Source organism: Mandrillus leucophaeus, unplaced genomic scaffold (genome assembly GCF_000951045.1).
Source record: "Mandrillus leucophaeus isolate KB7577 unplaced genomic scaffold, Mleu.le_1.0 Scaffold1312, whole genome shotgun sequence".
Taxonomy (NCBI): domain Eukaryota; kingdom Metazoa; phylum Chordata; class Mammalia; order Primates; family Cercopithecidae; genus Mandrillus; species Mandrillus leucophaeus.
In genome coordinates this window covers 376,981-400,768 of record NW_012101269.1, presented here as the reverse complement: position 1 = coordinate 400,768, position 23,788 = coordinate 376,981, and the positions used below count along the sequence as shown (strand labels likewise).

At 38.3% G+C, this 23,788-nt stretch overlaps 1 protein-coding gene across 2 annotated transcripts in view; it reads left to right on the top strand.

Moving 5' to 3' along the window:
* RGS5 (regulator of G-protein signaling 5) overlaps positions 1–23,788 on the top strand; it is a 172,473-nt gene that overhangs the window by 83,471 nt on the left and 65,214 nt on the right. The window contains exon 1 of one of the 2 annotated variants that reach the window (XM_011972880.1): positions 19,387–19,497. The exons of the other annotated variant lie outside the window; for it this stretch is intronic. Within the exon in view, the coding sequence (XP_011828270.1) occupies positions 19,471–19,497 (27 nt within the window). The 5' untranslated portion in view covers positions 19,387–19,470. Of the gene's footprint in view, positions 1–19,386; positions 19,498–23,788 lie in introns of those variants that run through there. 2 annotated transcript variants of the gene reach the window in all.

Here is a 23,788-nt window from a genome sequence, read left to right as displayed (position 1 = left end):
TTTTTTTTTTTGACACGGTCTCAATCTGCCGCCCAGGCTGAAGTGCAGTGGCGCGATCTCAGCTCACTGCCACCTCCGCCTCCTGGATTCAAGTGATTCTCCTGCCTCAGCCTCGCAAGTAGCTGGGATTACAGGCATGTGACACCACGCCCAGGTAGTTTTTGTATTTTCAGTAGAGACGGCGTTTCACCATGTTGTCCAGGATGGTCTCGATCTCTTGACCTCGTGAGCCACCCTCTGGGCACCCCGAAGTGCTGGGATTACAGGCGTGAGCCACTGCCCCCAGCCCATTGGCCATTTTTATATCATTCTTTGTAGAGAGTTTGTTCAAGGGTTTTGCCTATTATATTACTGGTTTGTAGGAGATATTTATATATTCTTTATAGATTCATATAGGTCATACAATTTTCTAACTGTGAAGGAAAGCCATCAGAAGGTTTGGAACAAGGCAAAGCCAGTAGTTTAGTTATGCAGAATTTGCACTGTGCAATTTTAGGGGCTGCCATTCACATTTATAGTCATCATAGGTATGTATATTTATTACAATTTTCCTTGATATAACAGTATATTTTGAGGAAGAAACAATTTTTTTTCTAATTTGCTCAGAAACACCACTTGAGGTAATGGTGGACCACTGCCGTAGATCTTGATAAGGATTATTTTGTCGTTTGTATGGATAATTAACTGTGAGGAGGCAAGGAGAAGAGGTCATCCAAGCAGAAGGTTGAAAGTGTCAATGAGGTGTTTTGGGAAATTTTGTTGTACTTTGTGGTTTTGACTGAATAAGGTATGAGAAGAAAGAGGCAATTTAAAGTAGTAGCTATTCAATTTATAAATAAAATTTAGAAGAAATAGGAGGGGCCCCAATTATGCTGGATTGGAAGATGAAACTTTTTCATATCTCCTATCTCCCTAACTGATGTAATATTCTCAAAGTAAGAAATAGCCTCAGAATCTAGATCAAATCAAGGGCAAGACTATAAACCTTTTGTTAAAATCCTTGAAAAGATTTATGGCTATGCTTGCTAGACTCTCTTAGCTTGGCAAAAAAGCTCCTGAGAATTTTAAAGGCATTATCCTGACACGATGTCTAAAGTAGAGAGAAACCTGTCCGAAAAATGAATTGTTGGAATGGATTTTGTCTTGTAAAATGAACCTGATAGATAATAGAACCCCCACAAAGTTTTAACAGCGATGTATTATATTAAACTAAAAACATCAGAGATACTACAAAATGAAAGAGACTTCTTGGCTTCTAACTTTCCACAGGCTGAAAGTTTGCTGAGAGAGCTACTCAGCTGCCAATACAGCCATTGCTTATGAAAAAAGATGTTCCAGAGGGTAGAACCAAGACCCAGAGCAAGAAAGACCCAGATAGGGAAAAACAAGAGATGAGAAGAACCATGGGTTAGGGAACTATTAATACTTTCAGGGATTAGAACTGGGCCCTAATCGAGAAATAGTCCCTACTGTGAAAGGTGAAATTAGCAACATGTCCATGGCTGGAGGTAAGAATTGCTACAGACCAGTTCTTCCATGAGTTTCTTGTCCTTCACCTTTTGAATGGGAGTGTTTGTAGCCAATATCTTACTACTTTTTCAACATTACATATTGTAGGTATTGAAGGAGATGATGTCATTTTTGTTCAGAGGTATCTAGATTAAGAGGAGTGGTATCAAAGATGTGCTTGAGAAACTACATCCAACGTGCCTCATCAGTATCTGGACCAGATTTATATGATGAGATCAAGAATTTTAAGCCTGATGCTCTGATTGAATGAGAATGTAGAGGGAATATGAATTACTCTGGCCTGAATTGGCTGTGGTAGATTGTTTTCAAAGATGGTTGCAACAACTCCGCATATTCTGCATGCCCCTCCTCCTATTTGGAGGCAGAATTTGTACCCCTGTCCTGAATCTGGGATGTCTCTGTGACTCATTTCGATCAACAAAATGTGGCAGAAGTGATGGTGTACAATTTCTGAAGCCTGGCACGGTGATATCTTGTATCTTCTACCTCCAATCTTTTTGAACAGTTTCCTGAGGTTTCCTAGGATGAAAGAAAACACAGAGAGAAAGTCTGAGCCATTAGCCAGAGCCAACTGACAGACTTGGAAGTGGGGGCATCTTGGGGCTCACAGCTCAGCCAACCCTCCAGGTGAAGGCAGCCCAGACAAAACCAGCCAATTCATAGAAGTGTGAAAAGATAATAGATTGTTATTGTTTTAGGCCACTAAGTTTTTGTGTGTTTTATTACACAATAATAGATAACGAAAGCAGAGATTGACTTCGTTATAAAAAATCTTTCATCAAAGAAAACTGGTTTGATGGCTTTACAAATTCTATTATCTTTATGGAGGAATAAAACCATTCCATATGAATACTCCCCAAGACAAAAGAGGAAGGAACACTTAAAGTCTAGTTTTATGAGATCAGCAAAACTGTGATGTAAATAATAAACAAGTACATTTCTTATAAGAAAAAAAAAGCATTAGTTCACTATTCCTCATAATTATAGGTACAAATATCTCTAAGAAAATATTGAAAAATTGAATCAGGCAATATATAAAATGGAAAATATTTCAGTACCAAGTGGATTGTATTCTAAGAATGGAAGATTTTTCCAGGGGGAAAAAATATAATCATCTCAATAGATGTGTAAAAATTTGAAAATCCAGTGCCCACTGATGATTAAGAAGTACTAAGAAAAATAGAAATAGAAAGAAATTTTCTCTGGTAAAGAACATCTATAAAAATTCTACAGCTAATAGAATGCATTCTCTCTAAAATCAAAAACAAGGAAAGGATATGTGATCTTATCTCTTCTATTCAGCATTGTGTTTGAAGTCCTAGCCAGCAGTAGGTCAAGAATCAGAAACAAAGGTTCAGGGACTGGAAATGAATAAGTTCTGATTGTCAGGCCTCTGAGTCCAAGCTAAGCCATCATATCCCCTGTGACCTGCACGTATACATCCAGATGGCCTGAAGCAACTGAAGATCCACAAAAGAAGTGAAAATAGCCAGTTCCTGCCTTAACTGATGACATTCCACCATTGTGATCTGTTCCTGCCCCGCCCTAACTGATCAATTGACTTTGTGAAAATATGCTGTCCCTGCCCTTGCGATAATGTACGTTGTGATATTCCCCTGCCCTTGTGAATGTACTTTGTACAATACACCCTCCCCAACCCTGAGAAGGTACTTTGTAATATCCTTCCCTGCCTTTAAGAAGGTACTTTGTAATATTCTCCCTGCCCTTGAGAATGTACTTTGTAAGATCCACCCCCTGCCCGCAAAAACTGCTCCTAACTCCACCGCCTATCCCAAATATATAAGAACTAATGATAATCCCACCACCCTTTGCTGACTCTCTTTTTGGACTCAGCCCACCTGCACCCAGGTGATTAAAAAGTTTTATTGCTCACACAAAGCCTGTTTGTTGGTCTCTTAACACGGATGCATGTGACACTGATTATTGATTTAAATATTTATTTTAAAATAATGTGTCTGTTTAGATTGAAATTTCCAAAGAATCCTACTCCCACTGGAAATTTTTAAAGCAAAGGAATAGCCTGCTCAATGAATGGGAAAGCTATTTGGGGAAAGTTTAATGAGGAACAGGATGCTTACATCATTTTAAAACATCTCCTATTACAGATCACATTAATTACAAAGAGAAAAATGGGAAAACCCCATAGATCTCATTTTAATCAGGTGGTCAAAGTAATGTCATCAATGACTAGACACACAATGACACAAAGTTAATGTCATTAATCATGTACCTCCTGATATGATGCACAGAGAAGAAAAAATATCACTGAAGTAGTGCCCCTGTTCAAGATTCATAATTAGATCTAACCATGGAGAAATACTTTTTAAAAATCCAAATTCAAGGAAATCCTAAAAATTGACCTTTGGTCTCCAAAAATGTCAGCATCATAAAGGTTGAGGAATTAGAGTCATGACAATAATGAAATTGATTTTGGATTGGATCTTGAATAAGAGGAAAAAAATGATACAGACGACATAAAATTTGAACATAGGCTGAATGGTAAATAATATTATTCTCTTGATGTTAAATTTTCTAAATTTGATCAATATACAATGGTTTTAAAAGAGATACTCTGTTTTTTTAAAATTTTGGTCTATACTATCCTTCATACTGGAAAAATCGTTCTTATTTTCTCTGTCTATGCATTTTCTGCTTATCTTCAAATTCCTTGTAGAATTATCTCTTCTCTGAAACCTGTTCTGATGACCCTAGCCCACATGCACATCTCCCTCTTTAGAATTCTTACAATATTTAATGTATGTAACACACTATTATATTGATTGATAAGTTAATGAAATAGAAGGCACATCATATTAACAGATTGAAGAGACAGGGTTCTGTACCTGGGCGTGTCTTCTGTTTAATAACATTCATTTCTACCTGTTACTTGACTCCCTTTCCTCCTTGAGACATTTCCTCCTTGAGAGATTTCCTAATCTCTGAAGAAGCAATCTACACTAATATATATGCAAACTTCAAACCACAGCCAATATTTCACCCAGACTTACTGTGTATATAACTACATCTCCTACAAAAAGTTTATACTTATCTTTAAGAGTGCGGTGAACGGAATGCCAGAAATGTATCAGATATACATTATTTGCTTCAGAAGGCACAGGAAACTCATTGACTATGAACAATGAATGAAGAGACACTAAGGTTGTGTGTCTCTGCTCATCACAAATAAGCAATTCAGAAAATTGCTTCTACTTTAAATGGACAATTGACCAATCTTCATCCCATAGCCTTCTAGCAAAAAAACTCTCAAAGAATTAGAGTGCTATATCAAGTATAAGCAATCACTTAGTTCAGTGCCCATCCTTCCCCACCCCCGCCATCTTTACATTTCACAAGAAAATAAAACAAAGCAATGGAGTACTAATAAAAGTAAATTAATCACCCAAGGGTATACAATTAGAGGGAAAAAATGTCTCTATAGTCCAGGTCTCATAACTTCTGGGTTTTTTTGGTTTATTTTCTTTGCATATCAGCCTCTCCGATTTTACTCTTAAATACAGAAACTACATTATTTGGGTTCTAGCAACTACTGTAGTAGTAGGAGTACTTTACTTCTGCACATATAGTGATAACAAGGAAAGGTGAAAGGACTGCTATTTCCCAATTGTTTTGAATGAAGTAACAATTTTAACCCTGAAGATAAGAACATGTCCTATTTAGCCTTTTTTTTTTTTTTTTTTTTTTTTTTTTTTTTTTTTTACCACTTGTTTCTTCTCAGGGCACCAGATAAAGGAGGACTAATAAGCATAAATGGTCCTGGGGACTCTAGGACAAGGGCTTGGACAAAAGGCAACAGCACCAAATAAGTTCAGTTTATTCTCCATCACACAAAACATTCCTTCAGGCTTACTCTAGCCTTGTGCATACCACTGGACTAAAAATAGACCCAATGTTTATTCCTGGAACATTGTTTAGTTTACTATTGTTAAATTCTCCAGGCAAAGTGTTTTTCCTAGGAGATTACTTCTGGGGATCACAAAAGCTAAGGTTCTCCTGGGTTACTCCCCCAAAACATACTGCTCTCCGAGTCCCTCCTAACATAAACACAAACTCTTGTCTTTTTCCAATACACAAATTTAACCAGCCAACTGTCATTTCCATGCCTCTGTTTTCTTGCCTGTAAAATGGGAATAATAACTGCTCTGGTTATTTCATGGGTTTTGTGCAGCTCTAAGTACATAAATGTGTGCAAATGCACAGGATTATTATAGTTGTCAGAGTCTGCTAAGAGGTAATTTTTTTCATTTTTTAATTGTAATTTAATATTAAAAAGATAAAAATGTGGGAAAAGTTTCTCTAAATGTTATCTTTGTACTTTTAGCCTGTCCCTCTGGTCTCCCACAGCTTCTGACATTTATGCAGTTTCTCTCACTCCACCTCCACTCTGCTGTATTGGCCAGAGAATGGAGACTGACTTGACTTTGCCAGACAAACAAATGTCAATCACTTGTGCAAAGTGCATTGAAAGTCTACTGTTGTCATCTTATAATCAATAATGGGAAAAGTGACTACAAATGGAATTGAATTTTTTGTAATGTGTCTTTATGGATTTTTTTAAAAGGACATCTGATTAACATATCCTGTTGTGCCTCTTATGTGGCATATAGAAACTTGTTACAAATAATCAGCTAACTGTCTTAAGAGGACCCTATTCTAATTAGTCAATGTATTATGCACTTCTTTTTATATAAATCCAATATGCTATGAGCTCCCGAAGGTTAATGATCAAGTATTGTAAATCTTTTAGCCTTTACAGAGTTAATTAATGGTAAAAGTAATTTAGTGGCAGAATAGTATCACTGAATGAATTGTCATCAGATACTGAACTTTAGACTGCTTTTAAAAGTAGTACGAGAAAGGCATGAGTTGACACAGCCTTCATTGATAGTCAGGTATGGCCAAGGTGTGGGTAGAGTCAATGAAGATGAAACTGAGTTAAACAAATCAGCCTATGTGTACTAAATCCACCAAAAGCTTAGTATCTTACAACTAAGGTAACCACCCAGAGACAAAGTAAGAATAGCTCCTCTTGATGTTGTTAGCATTATCACTATAACATTTTTTCTCTTTTTGGCCTGGCTAATAGGGGAGAAAATAGGATTTAAACAAATATTGACTGTATACTTACTATGTTCCCTGCTCTCCTTCAAAGTTCACAAAAATCTTATGAGGTAGAAAGGGAAATTATGGTTATGTTAATATGAAATGCAAAGATCTCTTTTCCATGTCTTCAACCCAGGTCTTTTGACTCCCAGATCAAAATTTTGAATTTTTTCTCTAATTATAAACATCTCCTCTCTCAATGCTTTTGATTAAGAAATGTCATGAATTCACAATCAATGGTGAAAGCCATGAGTTTGATGGAGTATTATGACCTTAGTTTACAGAGGAATAAATCAAGTAAAAAGAGATGAAGAGAGGCTTGTTTCTAATCAGCCAACAATTAGATATAAAGTCCAGGTTTATTTTATTTATATCATTCATTCATGTAGCTATTAATTTGGTGAATATTTGTTAATGACCTACTATGAATCAGGTATCTGGAAGATGCTGAGAATCTAGAAATGAATAAAAGGAATGGAAAGCTCTGCCCTTAAGGAACCCAAATGTTAGTGGGAGGAATTAGACAATAAAGTAGGAAGGACATAAGGAGAATATCGTGTATGTGTTGAAATTTTAATTAGAACCATAGGAAAAGTCTCATTGAAAAGACAATATTTGAGTAAAAGTCTGAAGGAGGTGAGAGAGACAGCCATGTAGCTGTCTGAGGAGAGCATTCCAGGGAGATGGAACTGCAAGGGCAAATGCCCTGAATTACAACAAAGAAACTAGTGTGGTGAGGACAGAGTGAGAGGAAGGGGAGTAGAAGACAGAGTCAGAGAGGTAGCAGTCATTGCATCTAGGGATGGAGGGAACATATGTCAGTCTTGAGACCTTGAATGTTATTACTCCAACTTTGCCTGATGGTATGGTTTGGCTGTGTGTCCCCACCCACATCTCATCTTGAATTGTAATAATCCCCACTTGTCAAGGGCAGGACCAGTTGGAGGTAATTGGATCACAGGGGAGGTTTCTCCCATGCTGTTCTCATGATAATGAGTAAGTCTGAAGAGATCTGGTGGTTCTATAAAAATCTGGCATTCTCTCTCCTGCCGCCCTGTGAAGAGATGCCTTCCACCATGATTGTAAGTTTCATGAGGCCTCCGCAGCGATATGGAACTGTGTGTCAATTAAACCTCTTTCCTTTATATATTACCCAGTCTTGGGCACTTTTTTATAGTGGCGTGAGAATGGACTAATACGGTAAATTGGTATCCATAGAATGGGGCGCTGCTGTAAAGATACTAACAAATTTGGAAGCGATTTGGAACTGGGTAACAGGCAGAGGTTGGAACAATTTGGAGGGCTCAGAAGAAGACAGAAAGGTGGGAAAATTGAAAGTTCCTAGAAACTTGTTGAATGATTTTGACCAAAATACTGATGGTAATATGGACAATAAGGTCCAGGCTGAGGTGGTCTCAGATAGAGATGAGGAACTTCTTGGGAATGGGGGCAAAGGTGGTTCTTGCTATGCTTTAGCAAAGAGACTGATGGCATTTCGCCCTTGCCCTAGAGATCTGTGGAACTTTGAACTTGAAACAGATGATTTAGGGTAGCTGGTGGAAGAAATTTCAAAGTGGCAAAGCATTGAAGAGGAAGCAGAGGAGGAAAGTTTGGAAAATTTGCAGCCGGACGATGCAATGGAAAAGAAAAACCCATTATCTGAGGAGAAATTCAAGCCTGCTGCGGAAATTTACATAAGTAAACAGGAACCAAATGTTAATCATCAAGACAATGGGGAAAATGTCTCCAGGGCATGCCAGAGATTTTCACGGCAGCCCCTCCCATCACAGGCCCAGAGCCCTAAGAGGGAAAAATCGTGTCCTGGGCTGGGTCCAGGGCCCCCTTGCTGTGTGCAGCCTTGGGACTTGGTGCCCTGCATACCAGCCACTCTAACCACACCACAGCTAAAAGGGGTTAGAGTACAGCTCAGTCCAGCTTCAGAGGGTGAAAGCTCCAAGCCCTGGCAGCTTCCATGTAATGTTGGGCCTGTGGATGCACAGAAGTCAAGAACTGAGGTTTGGGAACCTCCACCTAAATTTCAAAGCATGGGTGGAAATGCCTGAATGTACAGATAGAAGTCTGCTGCAGGGACAGAGCCATCATGGAGAACCTCTGCTATGGCAGTGAGGATGGGAAATGCAGGGTTGCAGACCCCGCAGAGAGTCCCCACGGGGGCACTGCCTATTAGAGCTGTGAGAAGAGAGCCACCATCCTCCAGACCCCAGACCCCAAACCCCAGACCCCTGCATGGTAGATCCACCAATAACTTGCACTGTGCACCTAGAAAAGCCACAGGCACTTAGTGCCCCCTGTGAAAGCAACCTGGAATAGGGCTGTGCCCTGCATGGCCACAGGGGTGGAGCTGCCCAAGGTTGTGGGAGCTCACCTCTTGCATCATGGTGACCTGGATGTGAGACATGCAGTCAAAGGAGATCATTTTGGAATTTTAAGTTTTAATGACTGCCCTATTGGATTTCGGACTTACATGGGGGCTGTAGCCTCTTTGTTTCAGCCTATTTCTCCCATTTGGAGTGGGAACATTTACCCAGTGCCTTTACCCCCATTGTATCTTGGAATAAACTAACTTGCTTTTGATTTTACAGGCTTATAAGTGGAAAGGACTTGCCTTGTCTCAGATGAGACTTTCAACTTGGACTTTTGAGTAAATGCTAGAATGAGTTAAGATTTTGGGGGACTGTTGGAAGGGCATGATTGTGTTTTGAAATGTGAAGACATGAGATTTGGGAGGGGCGGGGGTGGAATGATATGGTTTGGCTATGTGTCCCCATCCAGGTTTCACCTTGAATTGTAATAATCCCCATGTTTTAAGAATGGTACCAGGTAGATGTAATTGAATCATGGGGGTGGTTTCCCCCATGCTGTTCTCACGATATTGAATAAGTCTCACAAGATCTGATGGTTGTATAAGCATTTGGTATTCCCTGCCTTGCACTCATTCTCTCCTGCCACCCTGTGAAGAGGTGCCTTGTGCCACGACTATAAGTTTCCTGATGCCTCCCCAACCCTGCGGAACTGTGAGTCAATTAAACCTCTTTTCTTTATAAATTACTCACTCTTGTGTATTTCTTCACAGAAGCATGAGAACAGCAAATACATCTTATATTCTGCAAGATGGAAAGCCATCAGGAAGTTTTGAGCAAAGATGTGACCATACAGTGACTTAGCTCTTCCCATAACATGATCACTCTGATGGGTGTGTTAAGAATAGACTAAAAAAGACAAGTGTGTAGGAATGGTAAACATTTAAGAGGCTAAATCATTAACTCAAAGGAAAGATGGTGATATCTTGGGCCATGCTATCAAGCATTGGAGGTTGTGAGAGTAGTTTTTTCTAATTGTCACTTAGGGCTATCACTCCTCTTACTTTGTTATATCACTTTTAAAAATGCCCAACATTTAGAATGATAATCCTTAAAAACTCAAGTGGACGAGAAATGCAAAACAACTTTTGGTCTTTAAGGGTACTTATGGAGTAAAGAAGTTATGCATAGATAAAAATAAAATGCTAATTACTTGAAACACTTTTTTCCCACTGGATATAATAGCAATCATCTCCAAAGACTCACACATCACATAAAACTTAGCCCTATTTGTAATCATGCTTCTATTGTTGATTAGAAAAGATAATTCTCTAGTTAGTTCTTCTTTGTACCCATAGTTGGCATTTGCTTTATGAACAAATTCAAGTTCTGGAACATTCTTTGGTTAATATATTGAGCATCCTTATTAGGGTGGTGGTGCATCTCAAAAACCACAACAGATTTATGGAACAGGTTTGTTTTTCAGAAGTCTTAGTCCCAATCCCAACATGCTCCTTTTTGGAGACTAGAGACTCTAGCATCAGTTGAGCTGTGCTTCCTCCTCAAAGGTGTGGGCTACAGGTCCAAGGGGCCACTCATTCAAACTTTTAAGTTTAACTCCAACCAGATACCTTATTCCCCCAACTCTAGAGGTGGTAGCTGCTTCCTGCAGTTTCTACCCTAGTGATACTTTTGTGTTTACTTTTTTGCTTTTAAATGTACCCAGTGAACAATTTTTATACCTAATTGACAGTTTTTCATATTGAATCTTTTCTGTTAAAATTACTTGTGATTTTGACCTCTGGCCAGGCACGGTGGCTCATGCCTGTAATACCAGCACTTTGGGAGGTCAAGGCGGGCGGATCACCTGAGGTCGAGAGTTCAAGACCAGCCTGACCAACATGGAGAAACCCCATCTCTACCAAAAATACAAAATTAGCTGGGCATAGTGGCGCACGCCTGTAATCCCAGCTACTCGGGAGGCTGAGGCAGGAGAATCGTTTGAACCCGGGAGGCGGAGGTTGCAGTGAGCCAAGATTGTGCCATTGCACTCCATCCTGGTCAACCAGAGCAAAACTCCGTAAAAAAAAAAAAAAAAAAAAAAAAATTACTTGTGATTTTGACCTTCTGACTGAATTGAATCAGAAATTGGAATCAATATTGTCTCAGGACATAGTCCTTTGAAGATGGAATTTTGGCATTGGTTTGGTAATTCCTTGGACTTGAGTTCAGTGCTGAGATTCTGACCTTGGGAAATGAGATGCTGGTAATTTATGAAATTCAGTGTCATCATAGTAAAATTATTATTTGTGATTGATTGGACTGGTGTGTCTAGTGCAGCAAGTGCCTCAGGGTACCAAGTGTCTCATACACTTAACTCTATGGCAGTTACTTAGTAGTAAGTTCTGCAAGGACTATGATATGTGTGCGTTGGGGGGTGGGTAGGGGGTGTGGGTGAGTGTATTCAAGCAGTTCAAGAGAATGACAAACTCAGATGTTTAAACACTAAGCTTGAATCATGGTGAGAGAGCCCTAAAAAAGTCTCTAATTTTGTAGCCAGAAGGTCAATACTTTCAAAAACCAAACACAAGATTTAATTCTATAGGTTGCAGAAGTGTCATAGCCTCCCCAAGTTTCTCATGTGAAACTTTGAGCCCCCATGGATCCATTGGAAAGTAATGGATCCATGAGGATGGGTAAATCTGGATGGACTCAGCTATCTCAGATATTGAAACCTGACTCACTGTGACTCTTCCTTGATAGTGGGAACAGTCTTCCCTTTTGTATCTGAGGAAGTTAGTCTTCTCTTGCTTGAAGAAATTTTAATAACCTTAATTAGATGCTCATTATCCTCAAAACCCACCCCAATGGAAACTATGAAACATAGAGGAAAAAAACATAGGGGAAACACTTCATTATTTTGATCGAGGCAAGGATATTTTGAACAAGACCCCAAAAGCATAGGCAACAAAAGTAAGAATAGACAAATGGGATTTCATCAAACTAAAAAGCTTCTGCACAACAAAGAAAGTAATCAACAGAGTGAAGAGACAACCTATAGAATGGGAGAAAATATTTACAAACTATGTATCTTATAAGGGCTTAGTATCCAGAATATATAAGAAACTCAAAAAAGTCAATAACAAAAAAATAAATCTGATGGGCAAATATCTGAATATATATTTCTCAAAAGAAGACACATAAGGCTAAAGAATATATGAAAAAGGGTCCCACATCACTAATTATCAAGGAAATGTAAATCAAAAGCAGAATGAAATATCACCTCACTTCAGTTAGAATGACTGTTGTCAAAAATAAAAAATAAATGCTGGTGAGGATATGGAGAAAGGAGAACTCTTATATACTGTTGGTGGAAATGTAAATTAGTACAGCCATTACAAACAACAGTATGGAGGTTCTTTTTTATAGAACTACCATATGACTCAGCAATTCCACTATTGAGTATATATCCAAAGGAAATGAAATCAGCATGTCGAAGAGATATCTGCACTCCCATCTTTATTACAGCACTATTTGTAACAGCCAAGATATGGAACCAATGTAAGTGTCCATCAACAGATGAATGGATACAAAAAATGTGGTATATATGCACAATGGAATACTATTCAGCAATTAAAAGGATGAACTCCTGTCATTTGCAACAACATGGATGAACATAGAGGACATTATGTTAAGTGAAATAAGCCAAACACAGAAAAACAAATACCACATGGTCTCATACATGTGGAATCTAAAAAGTTGATCTCATAGAAGTAGAGAGGAAACCAGTGGTTACTGGAGGCTGGGGAGGGGAGGGAGGAGGAGGGCATGGAAAGAGGTTGGTTAACAGTTAGATAGGAGGGATAAGTTCTGGTGTTCTGTTGCACAGTAGGGGGACTGTATTTCACAATAATGTATTGCATATTTCAAAACAGTTAAAAGAAAGGATTTTGAATGTTTTCACCACGCGGAAATGTCAAGTGTTTGAGGTGACGGACATGTTAATTACCATGATTTGATCATTACACAACGTATACATGTACCAAAACATTACACTATACCATATAAATATGTGAGATTATTATGTATTCATTAAAAACAAAATAAAACTCAAAAAGTCTTACCACCATGACCTTATGTTGCTCCCAGACCCATAAATAGACTTCAATCTCAGCAAATTTGGATGGCGGCAAGTGTGAAGTCTGACCTGGGAGGAAATAGCTTATACGCCAAGATAATTGCAAGGTTTTGCTAATTTATGTAATTCAAATTGGCAGAATGTGTAGATCAAGGAGTATGGAATATAACCTTGGGTTGTGTCTAATTTATTGATGAGTTCTCCTGCCAGATACTCTACAGTACAGCTGGAAGTAGTGATAAAAGTGTATTTGGTGGATTGATTAAAACTTGGGCTATGTCTTATGAGGGTGAGATATTAGATCTTTCCCAGCTCAAAGAGAAAGGAAGCCAAAGGTTTGGAGATATAGGAATGCTGAAAAAGATTTATCATTTGTGCCTTACACACCCACCAACCCCTATACTTCATCCCTTAATGGGGTTCAGGTAGCAATTTCTTCTTCCCCGTGGCATTAATACATTAGTGGGAGGAGCAGCAGCATCCTTAACAGCTTGAACTATATCTGTACCCTATCACCCTGTGATTGCAGTGGGAGATGCCACCATTAAGATGGGCTCTCTGATTTCATTGAGATTGTTAAGAGTCCTGGGATAGAAGTGGTCAACTGGCAATGCTTTATCACATATGACAAAGTGGGTACTTTTATTGTAATAGGCAACAGGGACACAGTGGTGGTCAGAATTCTTCTGACTCAGAAGACTTTGTAGTGGCCAGTTAATCTTGAAGAAATCAATAGAGGCTGGGCGCAGTGACTCACATCTGTATTCCCAGCACTTTGAGAGGCTGAGGCAGGAGGATCACCTGAGGTCAGGAGTTTGAGACCAGCCTGGCCAACATGGTAAAACCCCGTCTCTATTAAAAATACAAAAATTAGTATATTGGTGTGTATAGTGCACATCTGTAATCACAGCTACTTGGGAGGCTGAGGCACCTGGGAGGCGGAGGTTGCAGTGAGTCAAGATCATGCCACTGCACTCTAGCCTGGGTGACAGAGTGAGGCCGTCTCAAAAAATAAATAAATAAATAAATAAAAATATAAATAGAGAAGCAGCTCACTAAAATTTTGCTTTACATAACAGGAAAAATTCCAGTTCTGTTGGTCGGAAACCTGACTTTGGTCATCTCAACAAAGACAGGGGTCTTTAACCTAGTCTCCACACCTAAGCCAGTTCACAGTCCAAGTCCTTTGAGTGCTGAGAGGTCAGGTCTCCTTGAGAATCTTCTCTGTTGCTCTGTCACAAGTATACACCGTAAAGATTCTTCTAAGCTTTCTGTAAAGGGACCTGTGGCTATTTAATAAGATAACTATACATGGAGAAAAGGAGAACCCAGATCTTTTAGGAATTACTAAATACTGCCTGTTGAGGATCCAATCACCACTTTGGTTCACCAGTCACGGTAGTGGCTTATGGAGGTCGGGTGATACAATGGTCCCCAATCTTTTTGGCACTAAGGACCGGTTTCATGGAAGACAATTTTTCCATGTAAGTGGGGTGGGGGGTTGGTGGTTTTGGGATGAAACTGTTCCTCCTCATATCATGAGGCATTAGATTATCATAAAGAGTGTGCAACCTAGATTCCTCGCATGCACAGTTCACAATAGGGTTCATGATCCTATGAGAATCTAACACTGCTGTTGATCTGACAGGAGGTGGAGCTTTGGTGATAATGCTCACTCATCAGCCACTCATCTTCTGCTCTGTGGCCCGGTTCCTAACAGGTCACAAACTGGTACTGATCAGGCGGCCTGGGGGTTGGGGACCCCTGAGGTAATATATTGAATTTTGGCCAAGTAAGTCCATCATTATTTCTCTGGTTCCTGAATAAAAAATTGAAAAAAAAGATGTATTGGCAACTGGCAGATACCCCACATTGGATATCTGACCATCTGAGTAAAGATCATTATTATAGGAAGGGCCAAGTGAAAACCTATGGAATCTATTTTCTACTATGTTAGTAAATCATAAAAATACTGGGTTTCTGAGAGAACTGTAGAGGTTAACCTCATCATAAAAATCTTAAAAGATGTAGAGATGTTGACAGCTCTGTTATTCTAATTTAAGTCACATGATTGGCATTTGCAAAAGGATCTTAGAGAATGGCTGTAGATTATAAACTTGATCAGGAAGCAACTCCAATTGCAGCTGCTCTTCTAGATATAGTAACTTTACTAAAATAAATCAGCACAACTCCCTGATAAGTGGCATGCAGCTAGTGAGCTGGCAAATATTTTTTCTCTACACTAATTTGCAACAAACATCAGAAGCAAATTCTTTTTATCTGGTATGACTAAGAGTAAAACTTCACAATCTTGCCTCAAGGCTATATCAGTTTGACTGCCTTCGGCCATAATACACTCTACGGAGATTTTATTTATTTATTTATTTATTTATTTATGAGACATAGTCTTGATCTGTTGCCCAGGCTAGTGTGATCTTGGCTCACTGCAGCCTCTGCCTCCTGGGTTCAAGCCATTCTTCTGCCTTGGCCTCCCAAGTAGCTAAGACTACAGGTACACACCACCACTCCCAGTTAATTTTTGTATTGTAGTAGAGTGGAGTTTCACCACGTTGGCCAAGCAGGTCTCGAACTCCTAACATCAAGTGATCCTCTCACCTTGGCCTCTCAAAGTGTTGGGATTATAGATGTGAGCCACCGTACCCAGTCTCTACAGAGATCTTAATAGTCTTCTTGTTCCCTACAGCGTTACACTGAGGAAAGAAGTTGGCTGATAGCCATAAAAGGTATCATTTTGCATACATATGTACAAATGGTGGGAAGGGCTGACACAGAGCATCTCCTGATGTAATTCACTAAAAAGAACCTATTAGTTTCCTACTAGTGCTGTAACAAATTACCACAAACTTAGTGCCTGAAAAAGCACAGATTTATTCTCAGAAGTCTAAAGTGAATGTCACAACAGGGCCGTGTTCCTTTCAGAGACATCGGGAAGAGTGATTACTGGACTGTTTCAGCTTCTAAAGGCTCCTTGCTTTCCATGACCACTTCCTTGCACCACTCCAGACTTTTACTTCCATCATCAGATCTCCTTCTACTAACTCTGATCCTCCTGCCTTCCTCTTGTAAAGACCTTGTGATGACATTGGACCCACTGAGATAATCCAGGTTAATTTCCCTGTCTCAAGATTCTTATTCTTAACTTAATCACCTTTGCAAAATCCCTTTTACCATATAAGGTGACATGTTTACAGGTTCTTAGAACTAGGACATGGACATCTTTGAGGGAGGAGGGCATCATTCAGACTACCACAAGAGCACAGCATCAATTTTGTGGCTTGTTATAGAATTGGTGGTGTGGAAATATCGGATGGACTAAGTTTGAAAGTCATCATAAAGAATTGAAGAGCTGGACTTTTTGAAACTGTCAAAGACGTAAAAGAGAGGAAAAGAGGAGTTATTGCAGTTTGAAGGAGATTCATAAAATATGATGACTAAATGCAACACACACGTGATTCTGAAATAGAAAGTTTGGATACTTAGTGAAATTTGAATGGAGTCTGTGGATTGAATGAGTGTTATATCAATATTGAGAGAAAAACATATGATTATTTTAATGGATGCAGAAAAAGACATTTAAAAAGGAAAAGAACTCCTACAACTCAGTAAGAAAAAGGTACACAACCCAGTAGAAAAATAGAATAACAGAACAATTTACAAAAGAATATTTAAATGGTTAATATGCACATATAAAGGTGCTCAATTCACTTGTTTCAGAGAAATGCAAATTAAAACCCTGATATAATACCACTTAACAAGCAAAAGAATAGCTACAAGTATAAACAGTATCTAGTGTTGATTAGAATGTAGAACAAGTGAAAGTTTTATAGATTGCTGATGGGAGTGTAAATTGGTACAGACATTCTGAAAAACTGGTGGTATCTACTAGAAACTAAATATATACTCCATGTCCCAGCAATACCAATCCTAGGTATATATAGCCAACAGAAAGGAGTCCATATGTTCACCAAAAGACACATTCATAGAAGCAGAATTCCTAATAGCCAAAAATTAGAAAAACCCAATGCTTATCAACAATGTAATGAAGAATAAATTGTGGTATAGTCACAAAATTACAGTAATGATTTTCAAGCTTTTTGGTCTCAGGACATCTTTTAAAAAAATTTTTGCAGAACCCAAGGAACTTTTGTTTATATATTTTATATTTTGTTGCATCTATGGCATTTATCATATTGGAAATTAAAACTGAGAAAATTTTGAAAACAGGAATGCGTGAACACCATCTACATATCATGTAGCCTCTGGACAACTCCACTGTACACTCATGAAAGAATGAGAATGAAGAGACATATTATATAGTACCATTTTATAAAAATGGTTTAGATCTTGTGAACACACTGGAAAAGGTTGCAGGAATCTCAGGAGTCCCCAGATCACATTTTTTAAAATCTCTGCTTATACAACAATGAAAATGAAAAAACTACAAGATGCAGAAGTATGGATTAGTTTCCCAAGCTTCATGAAGAGGCCTGATACAAAAGAGTACATACTATACAATACCATTTATATGAAAATAACCAGGACCAGCAAAACTACACTGCTTTTTACAGTCAACATGCTACAGGAATAGGACAAAGAGGGAGAACAGGCAGGGCTTCTGGGGTGCTCTTAGTGCTGTTTCTTAATCTGGATGCTGGTTGTACGAGTGTGTTAAATTTGTGAAAATCCATAGAGCTCTACACTTGTAATACATTTCTGTATGCATATTACACCTCAATAAAGAGTAAGACAAATAAATAAAATATAATAAAAATGTAGTGAGCTGCTGATCTATTTACTTTACTGAGAGCCATAAATTCTTTCCAGATAAGAGTCATTGAGTTTGAGAATTCCAGTCTCCCAGCAACAAGCTTTGACTCCAGCCCATCCCTCTGGTCCTCACACAATTATAGACAATAGTTTGGGTGTAGAAGCACTACCATAATCTGCTTCTTGATCCCCAGCTGTTTCCCAATTACATCTTCACAATAGATACATTTGGTCCTTTTGTCAGGTAGAGAACACTTCTTAGGAAATGCTGGAGAATATCCTGAGGCAATCTGTTTGTCTTTTACCATAATCTCATTCCTACATCTCCTATTTTCCCATAGTTTCTCTCACTCTCTCACTAATTTTACCTTGGGTAAAGATTCCTGAACTTTTTTATGCCACAGACACCTGGGGAATGTAGGTGAAGCTTATAGACTCTTTCTCAGAATAATATTTTTACATAAATGTTTTTTACTATCTTCTATATTTTTTATTTTTATTTTTACATATTTTATTTTGCATAAAATAAAATACATAATGCACAGAAAAAAATAAATTGAAATATAGTTGTGAAACTATTAAAAACACATGATATAATATAGGTGTCTATAATTCATGTAAATTAATATTTAAGATATGCAAAATTAATATGTAGCCATGGAGCTACTAAAATTTAAAACATAGTTTTGAATGTAAATGATATTTTAAGATATTTGTGACAACTATAATGTGACATGAAAATATCTGTGAATTCTGTTGGTGACAAATTACAAATATCCATCTGTGGGTTTGTTGGTTCCACATTTATAATTATAGGAAATGCTAAATTTCAGTTAGAGGTTAATGAAAAGAAAGATATCACTTTTCGCTCATTCAGGTTCACATATGCTTTCAATTTTATCAACAGGCTCTCAAAGCACCCAACACACGTGGAGTCCTGATGAAGAACTCCATGGGTCACGCTCAGCTTTTCAAACCTGCATAGCTCCAAATTATCAGACGTTTAGTTCACTTGGCTGCAGGTGGACTAAGTATGGCAAAACCATATTTCTCACATTTTTTTTTTGTAGACACGTCACTTTTAGCCCAAGCTTGTCTCTATTCCAGGTATGATAAATGGTCAACACAAATCAACATTATAAATAGAGGGTTCCTCATGGCTCCATGTCCTACCTCTTGCATCCAATCACTTCCGCAATTTAAAATCTGTTACTCACAGTGCCCTAATCTGTGTACTAATTTTCTCTCTGTTAGTTTACGTTCCAAATAACATAAATCCCAATTCAAACAGTGTTAACCAATAAGAAGATTTAATAAGCCATGTATCAGAAGTTTCATGCAATGGTAGAATTCAGGTTCAGGATACTTTTAATCAGTAGCTCAACAATGTCATCAAGGTTCCAGGTTCTCTGCTCTTCTCTCAGCATTATTTCCCAAAATAAAGTCTAAGGAACACTAGCCCAGGAAAGAAGTGTCTGACAAAACAAAGTAACAAAACCTCAGTGAAAAATATCCTCAGGAAACATTTCACAGGGTATTCTCACCTTACAGATGCACAGTGTTCATTGGCATATCAATGTATGTACAAATATTAGTCTTAAATAATGGTTTTGTTTAATGTTATAATTTATAGGAAAGAATGTGCATAGTCATTTTGTGGAAGGATGCCAATAGTGCTCTGTTTTAGGGCCCAAATTCCTTCTCTTTGATGGGAGGAAAAGTGCCAGTGCTGATGTCTTTCAGGGACCATTCTTCAACAGTGTTCCTTCATGCAAAAAACTCAGAGTAAAGGCATGATTGTTTTGGTTCTGTTCCACAGGGGAGGTGAACTGAACAGTTGAGTCTTTTTATTTTTTTAACTGTTATTTTAGATTCAGGGATACATGTGCAGGTTTGTGATATAGGTAAACTTGTGTCATTGAGGTTTGTTGTACAAATAATTTCACCCCCAGGTACTAAGCCTAGTACTCAATAGTTATTTTTTTTAATCCTCTCTCTCCTTCCACCCTCCTCCCTCAAGTAGGCCCCTGTGTCTGTTGTTCCCCTCTTTGTGTTCATGCATTCTCATCATTTATCCTCCACTTATATGTGAGAACATGTGGTATTTGGTTTTCTGTTTCTGCATTAGTTAGCTAAGGACCACACTTTGAGTGGACATTAAAAATCCAGTGGAGTTTATGAAGCCAACTGTAACGTGAATACTTGGGGGTTGTGAAGTTTAGTTGGCAAGGTCACTGTGAATCAAAATTTATTTCAAATTGAATTTCATCTAGAATGACTTTAAAGTAACTTTATCTACCCTTTCTCAGGGCCAATCACAAGCTGAGAACCCTGGAGCCCATAGCATGCTCACAATGGTCCTACAAAGTTATCTGCAAAATACTTGACACTTATTTGAGTCTTACATGATAATATCTTCAGTGAATTCAGTATTAGAGTAACTGTTCTTATATTCAGCACAGTTTTTGTGATTGCAAATGACGACCTATAAAAAATCTCCTAAAAGTAGTTTGCTGACAGGTTATAACTCTCCACCGTGCTATCTATAGCTGAAGTCAATCTGCCTAGTTATTACACACCATAGAGCTGATCTGTAAGGAGACAAAAGAAAAAATGTTTATTTATGGATCTTATTGATTTGTTTCCTTCACAAGACAGTGAGGGAAATCTGTGAGGGCTGGAGCCCATCTGCTTTGTGAGTCTTTACACTGTCACTTTTCACATGGTTCAAATTTCCCAGGCCAAGAGGTTTCACTAGGCCCACTAGGCTGCAAGAGAGTTGAAGCTCAAATGGTGCCTCATGTCCCCCTCTCCTGACTTTACAAGTCTTCAGGATAGCAAATCCTCCCTGCCCCCAGTGCATTTGGCAACCTTTGACAAGGGGATGTGATGGGTAAGGAGCGCTCTTCATGGGTTTCTTCCTGACTCCCACATTAGCACAGGTAAAGCTCTAAGAAGTCCTGGTGAAAAAAAAAATGTTTAATTTTCTTTTGAACACTGTTTATAAGCTTATTTGGCAAGAAACCCACTAACATCCTACAGAATCAGTGCTCCACTGAACATGCCTTTGGGAGGCCTTCATTACATGACTTCTGCCTGGCTCTGGCAACCTTTTTCTCTAAAAAGGTTTAGGTGTCTGCATGTAGGAGTGTGTATAAAATTTGTATTTTATTTTAATTAATTATTATTACTTAAATGAATAGACATGGGGTCTCACTATGTTTACCAGGCTGTTCTCTAACTTCTGGCCTCTAGTGATCCTCCCACCTCGACCTTCCACGGTTCTGGGATTACAGGTGTGAGCCACTGTGCCTGGCCTAAAAACTTTTAAATGTAGTTTGGATATAACCCAAATGCCTAATAATTCCTTAGGAAAGTGGGGGAAAGAAGACTGGGGAAGAGATTTCAATTTATTTATAAGATTAATTTGTTTTCTAATGTTTGCTTTCATTCTGGCGTAGAAATGTTAACAGCTCCCTCTCGCAGCTGCTGACATGGGTAAAGGTACTATTCTTTGTGTTCCTCCTATTCTCTAACTACACTTTTGTAATTTGCTCCTTTATAAGTAAACCCTCTTCCAATTATCCTAATTTGAGTGTGCCATCTGTTTTCCCACTGACACACCAGTATTGCATGTTTACTATGAGACAGAAAGATTCTAGGTACTTTAGATGAGTTAAATCATTTAATCCCAAAATGTAGCTACATCTATTAACTATATTTTATAGATGAAGTGACTGACATCAGAGAGTTTGGATAACTTGCCTAAGGTCACATAGCTAGTTAGCAACATGGGTTTGGAGTAAATCCACGCAGCATGGCTCCAGAATACTTGCTTTCAACCATTATACGATGCAGTCTTTCAAATAAATGATTTTGACTATATGAGATGAAATACATACAGCATTTACAATGAATGACATAGATCAATATGAACCAACATGGGTAGATCTCAAGAATCTAAGGTTAAGGCAAAAAGAAAGCTTCAGAATCATTCCATTTTGTGTATATTTTAAAATAAATATGCAAAACTAACTTTAGATTGTTTATGGATATATGTGTGTGTGTCTGTAGTAAATTATAAAAGGTTATTTGAAAGCAAACTAAATGCATCATAATGGTTTTCTTGATAATGGAAGAAAGTGTGTCTAGGGTAGAGAACAAAGGAGATTTCAACTTCACCTGTAATGATTTCTTTGTTTAAAACCACAAAGTAATGAAAAATCTGGGAAAAAAAAAACAGACAAAATTTGGCAATTTTTGATTCTAGGTCATGAGTACATGAATGTTTGCTATATTACCAATTGCACTAAAGCAAACACTTTTTAAAGCTCAATTCCAAAAAGCAAATAGTAACAATAACACAAAAATTAAAGAAAAAGAAATATGAATAGTAAATAGAAGGCAAGGACATGGAGATTAGATATGGAAAAATTCTTAAAAGACCTTTGGCCATAATGGGGAGGAGAGAGAGACAGGGAGCTGTGGTTGGTGGTAGGGGTGAGATTAAGGGTAGGTTCTTGAAGAGAGACTGGAGCATGGTTATGTGATCATGGAGAATGAGCCAAAAGGAAGGGAAAAACTGATGATGAAGATAGAGGGAGATTATATAGAAAGGAGCAAAGCCCTGTATCTGGGAGCAAGGGTACATGTATGTAGTAATAGAAATGTGAAGGTGTTTGTTTCTGAAGGATTCACCCTGAAGTGAAGTATGGATGCGGTACAAGGCCTTGAGGGGAAGGTATGAGATAGTCATTTCAGCAAGTGGGAAACTGAACTTAGTAGAGCAAACTAGTAGAATTTCTGGGGAGGGCCAAGTACCCATTTGAAGTTACTGATCACAGATGTAACATGAAATCTGTCTCTCCTGTGTGAGAACCTATATGATTCTCTTCAAGAACATTTAGTTGCTTGGTGAAATTAGAGTTAGGTTTTGCTATAAGAATACACTGGAGAAATCGGGAGTCAAGAGAGTGTTTGCAAGAGTAATCATACTTTAGTCCCATGGAGCCCAACCATGGAGCCCAACCATGGAGCCCAACCATGGGACTAAAGTAGGAAAATAAATAGAAGAGCAATTTGAAGACTGATGAGAAAGTAGAGTTCAATCAATTGATTATCTGATGAGGTCAAAAGATTATTTTAATGGGATTGCTTGATCAGTTAATCTCAAACAATAGGAGATGGTGTCCGAAAACGGAAGGTTTGGATTTGAGATCTTGCAGGTGGAGAAGTTTCTGGTAATGACGAAATTCTGAGTGAATCATTGGTGGAGTGACTGACGCAAAGCTAATTATAAATGAGTGTTTTTAAATCCCTGGTGGAAATGTCAACTGAAGGGAGATTCAGGGGGGCTTTCCCCTGAATACAGATGACACAATGAATGGAAGATTGTGATCTTGCAGTTGAAGTTCTTGGAGCATAGGAGGAAAAGCCAGGAGGGAGAAGACAGTTTTGTTTCATTTAGCTTCAAACATGGATTAAATAAAGAAAGAGTTTTGTTTTCATTGCATAACCAGAAGCCTGGATGTAAGCTCTCCAGGCTGATAACAGTAGCCACATTATGCCAATAGCCTCCTTTTATCCTTCCTTTAAACCATCTTTAGCTTGTGGTTTTTGCCTCCACACCTGCTGCCTCATGGTTATCAAGATCCATCATCAAGTTAGCATTACACTCAGCAAGAACAGAGAGGAGGGGTACAAAATGAGAGAGCCAGCTGACTCTTCCCCCATTTCAAGTGAGTTCTTACGAATTCTGTCCAGTATTTTCTGTTTTCACCACATTAACTAAAACCATGTGACATAGCTAATCTTAGCTTCAAGGGAAATTTTAATTTTAATTTTTCCTTTAAACCTGGGCATATTTTTG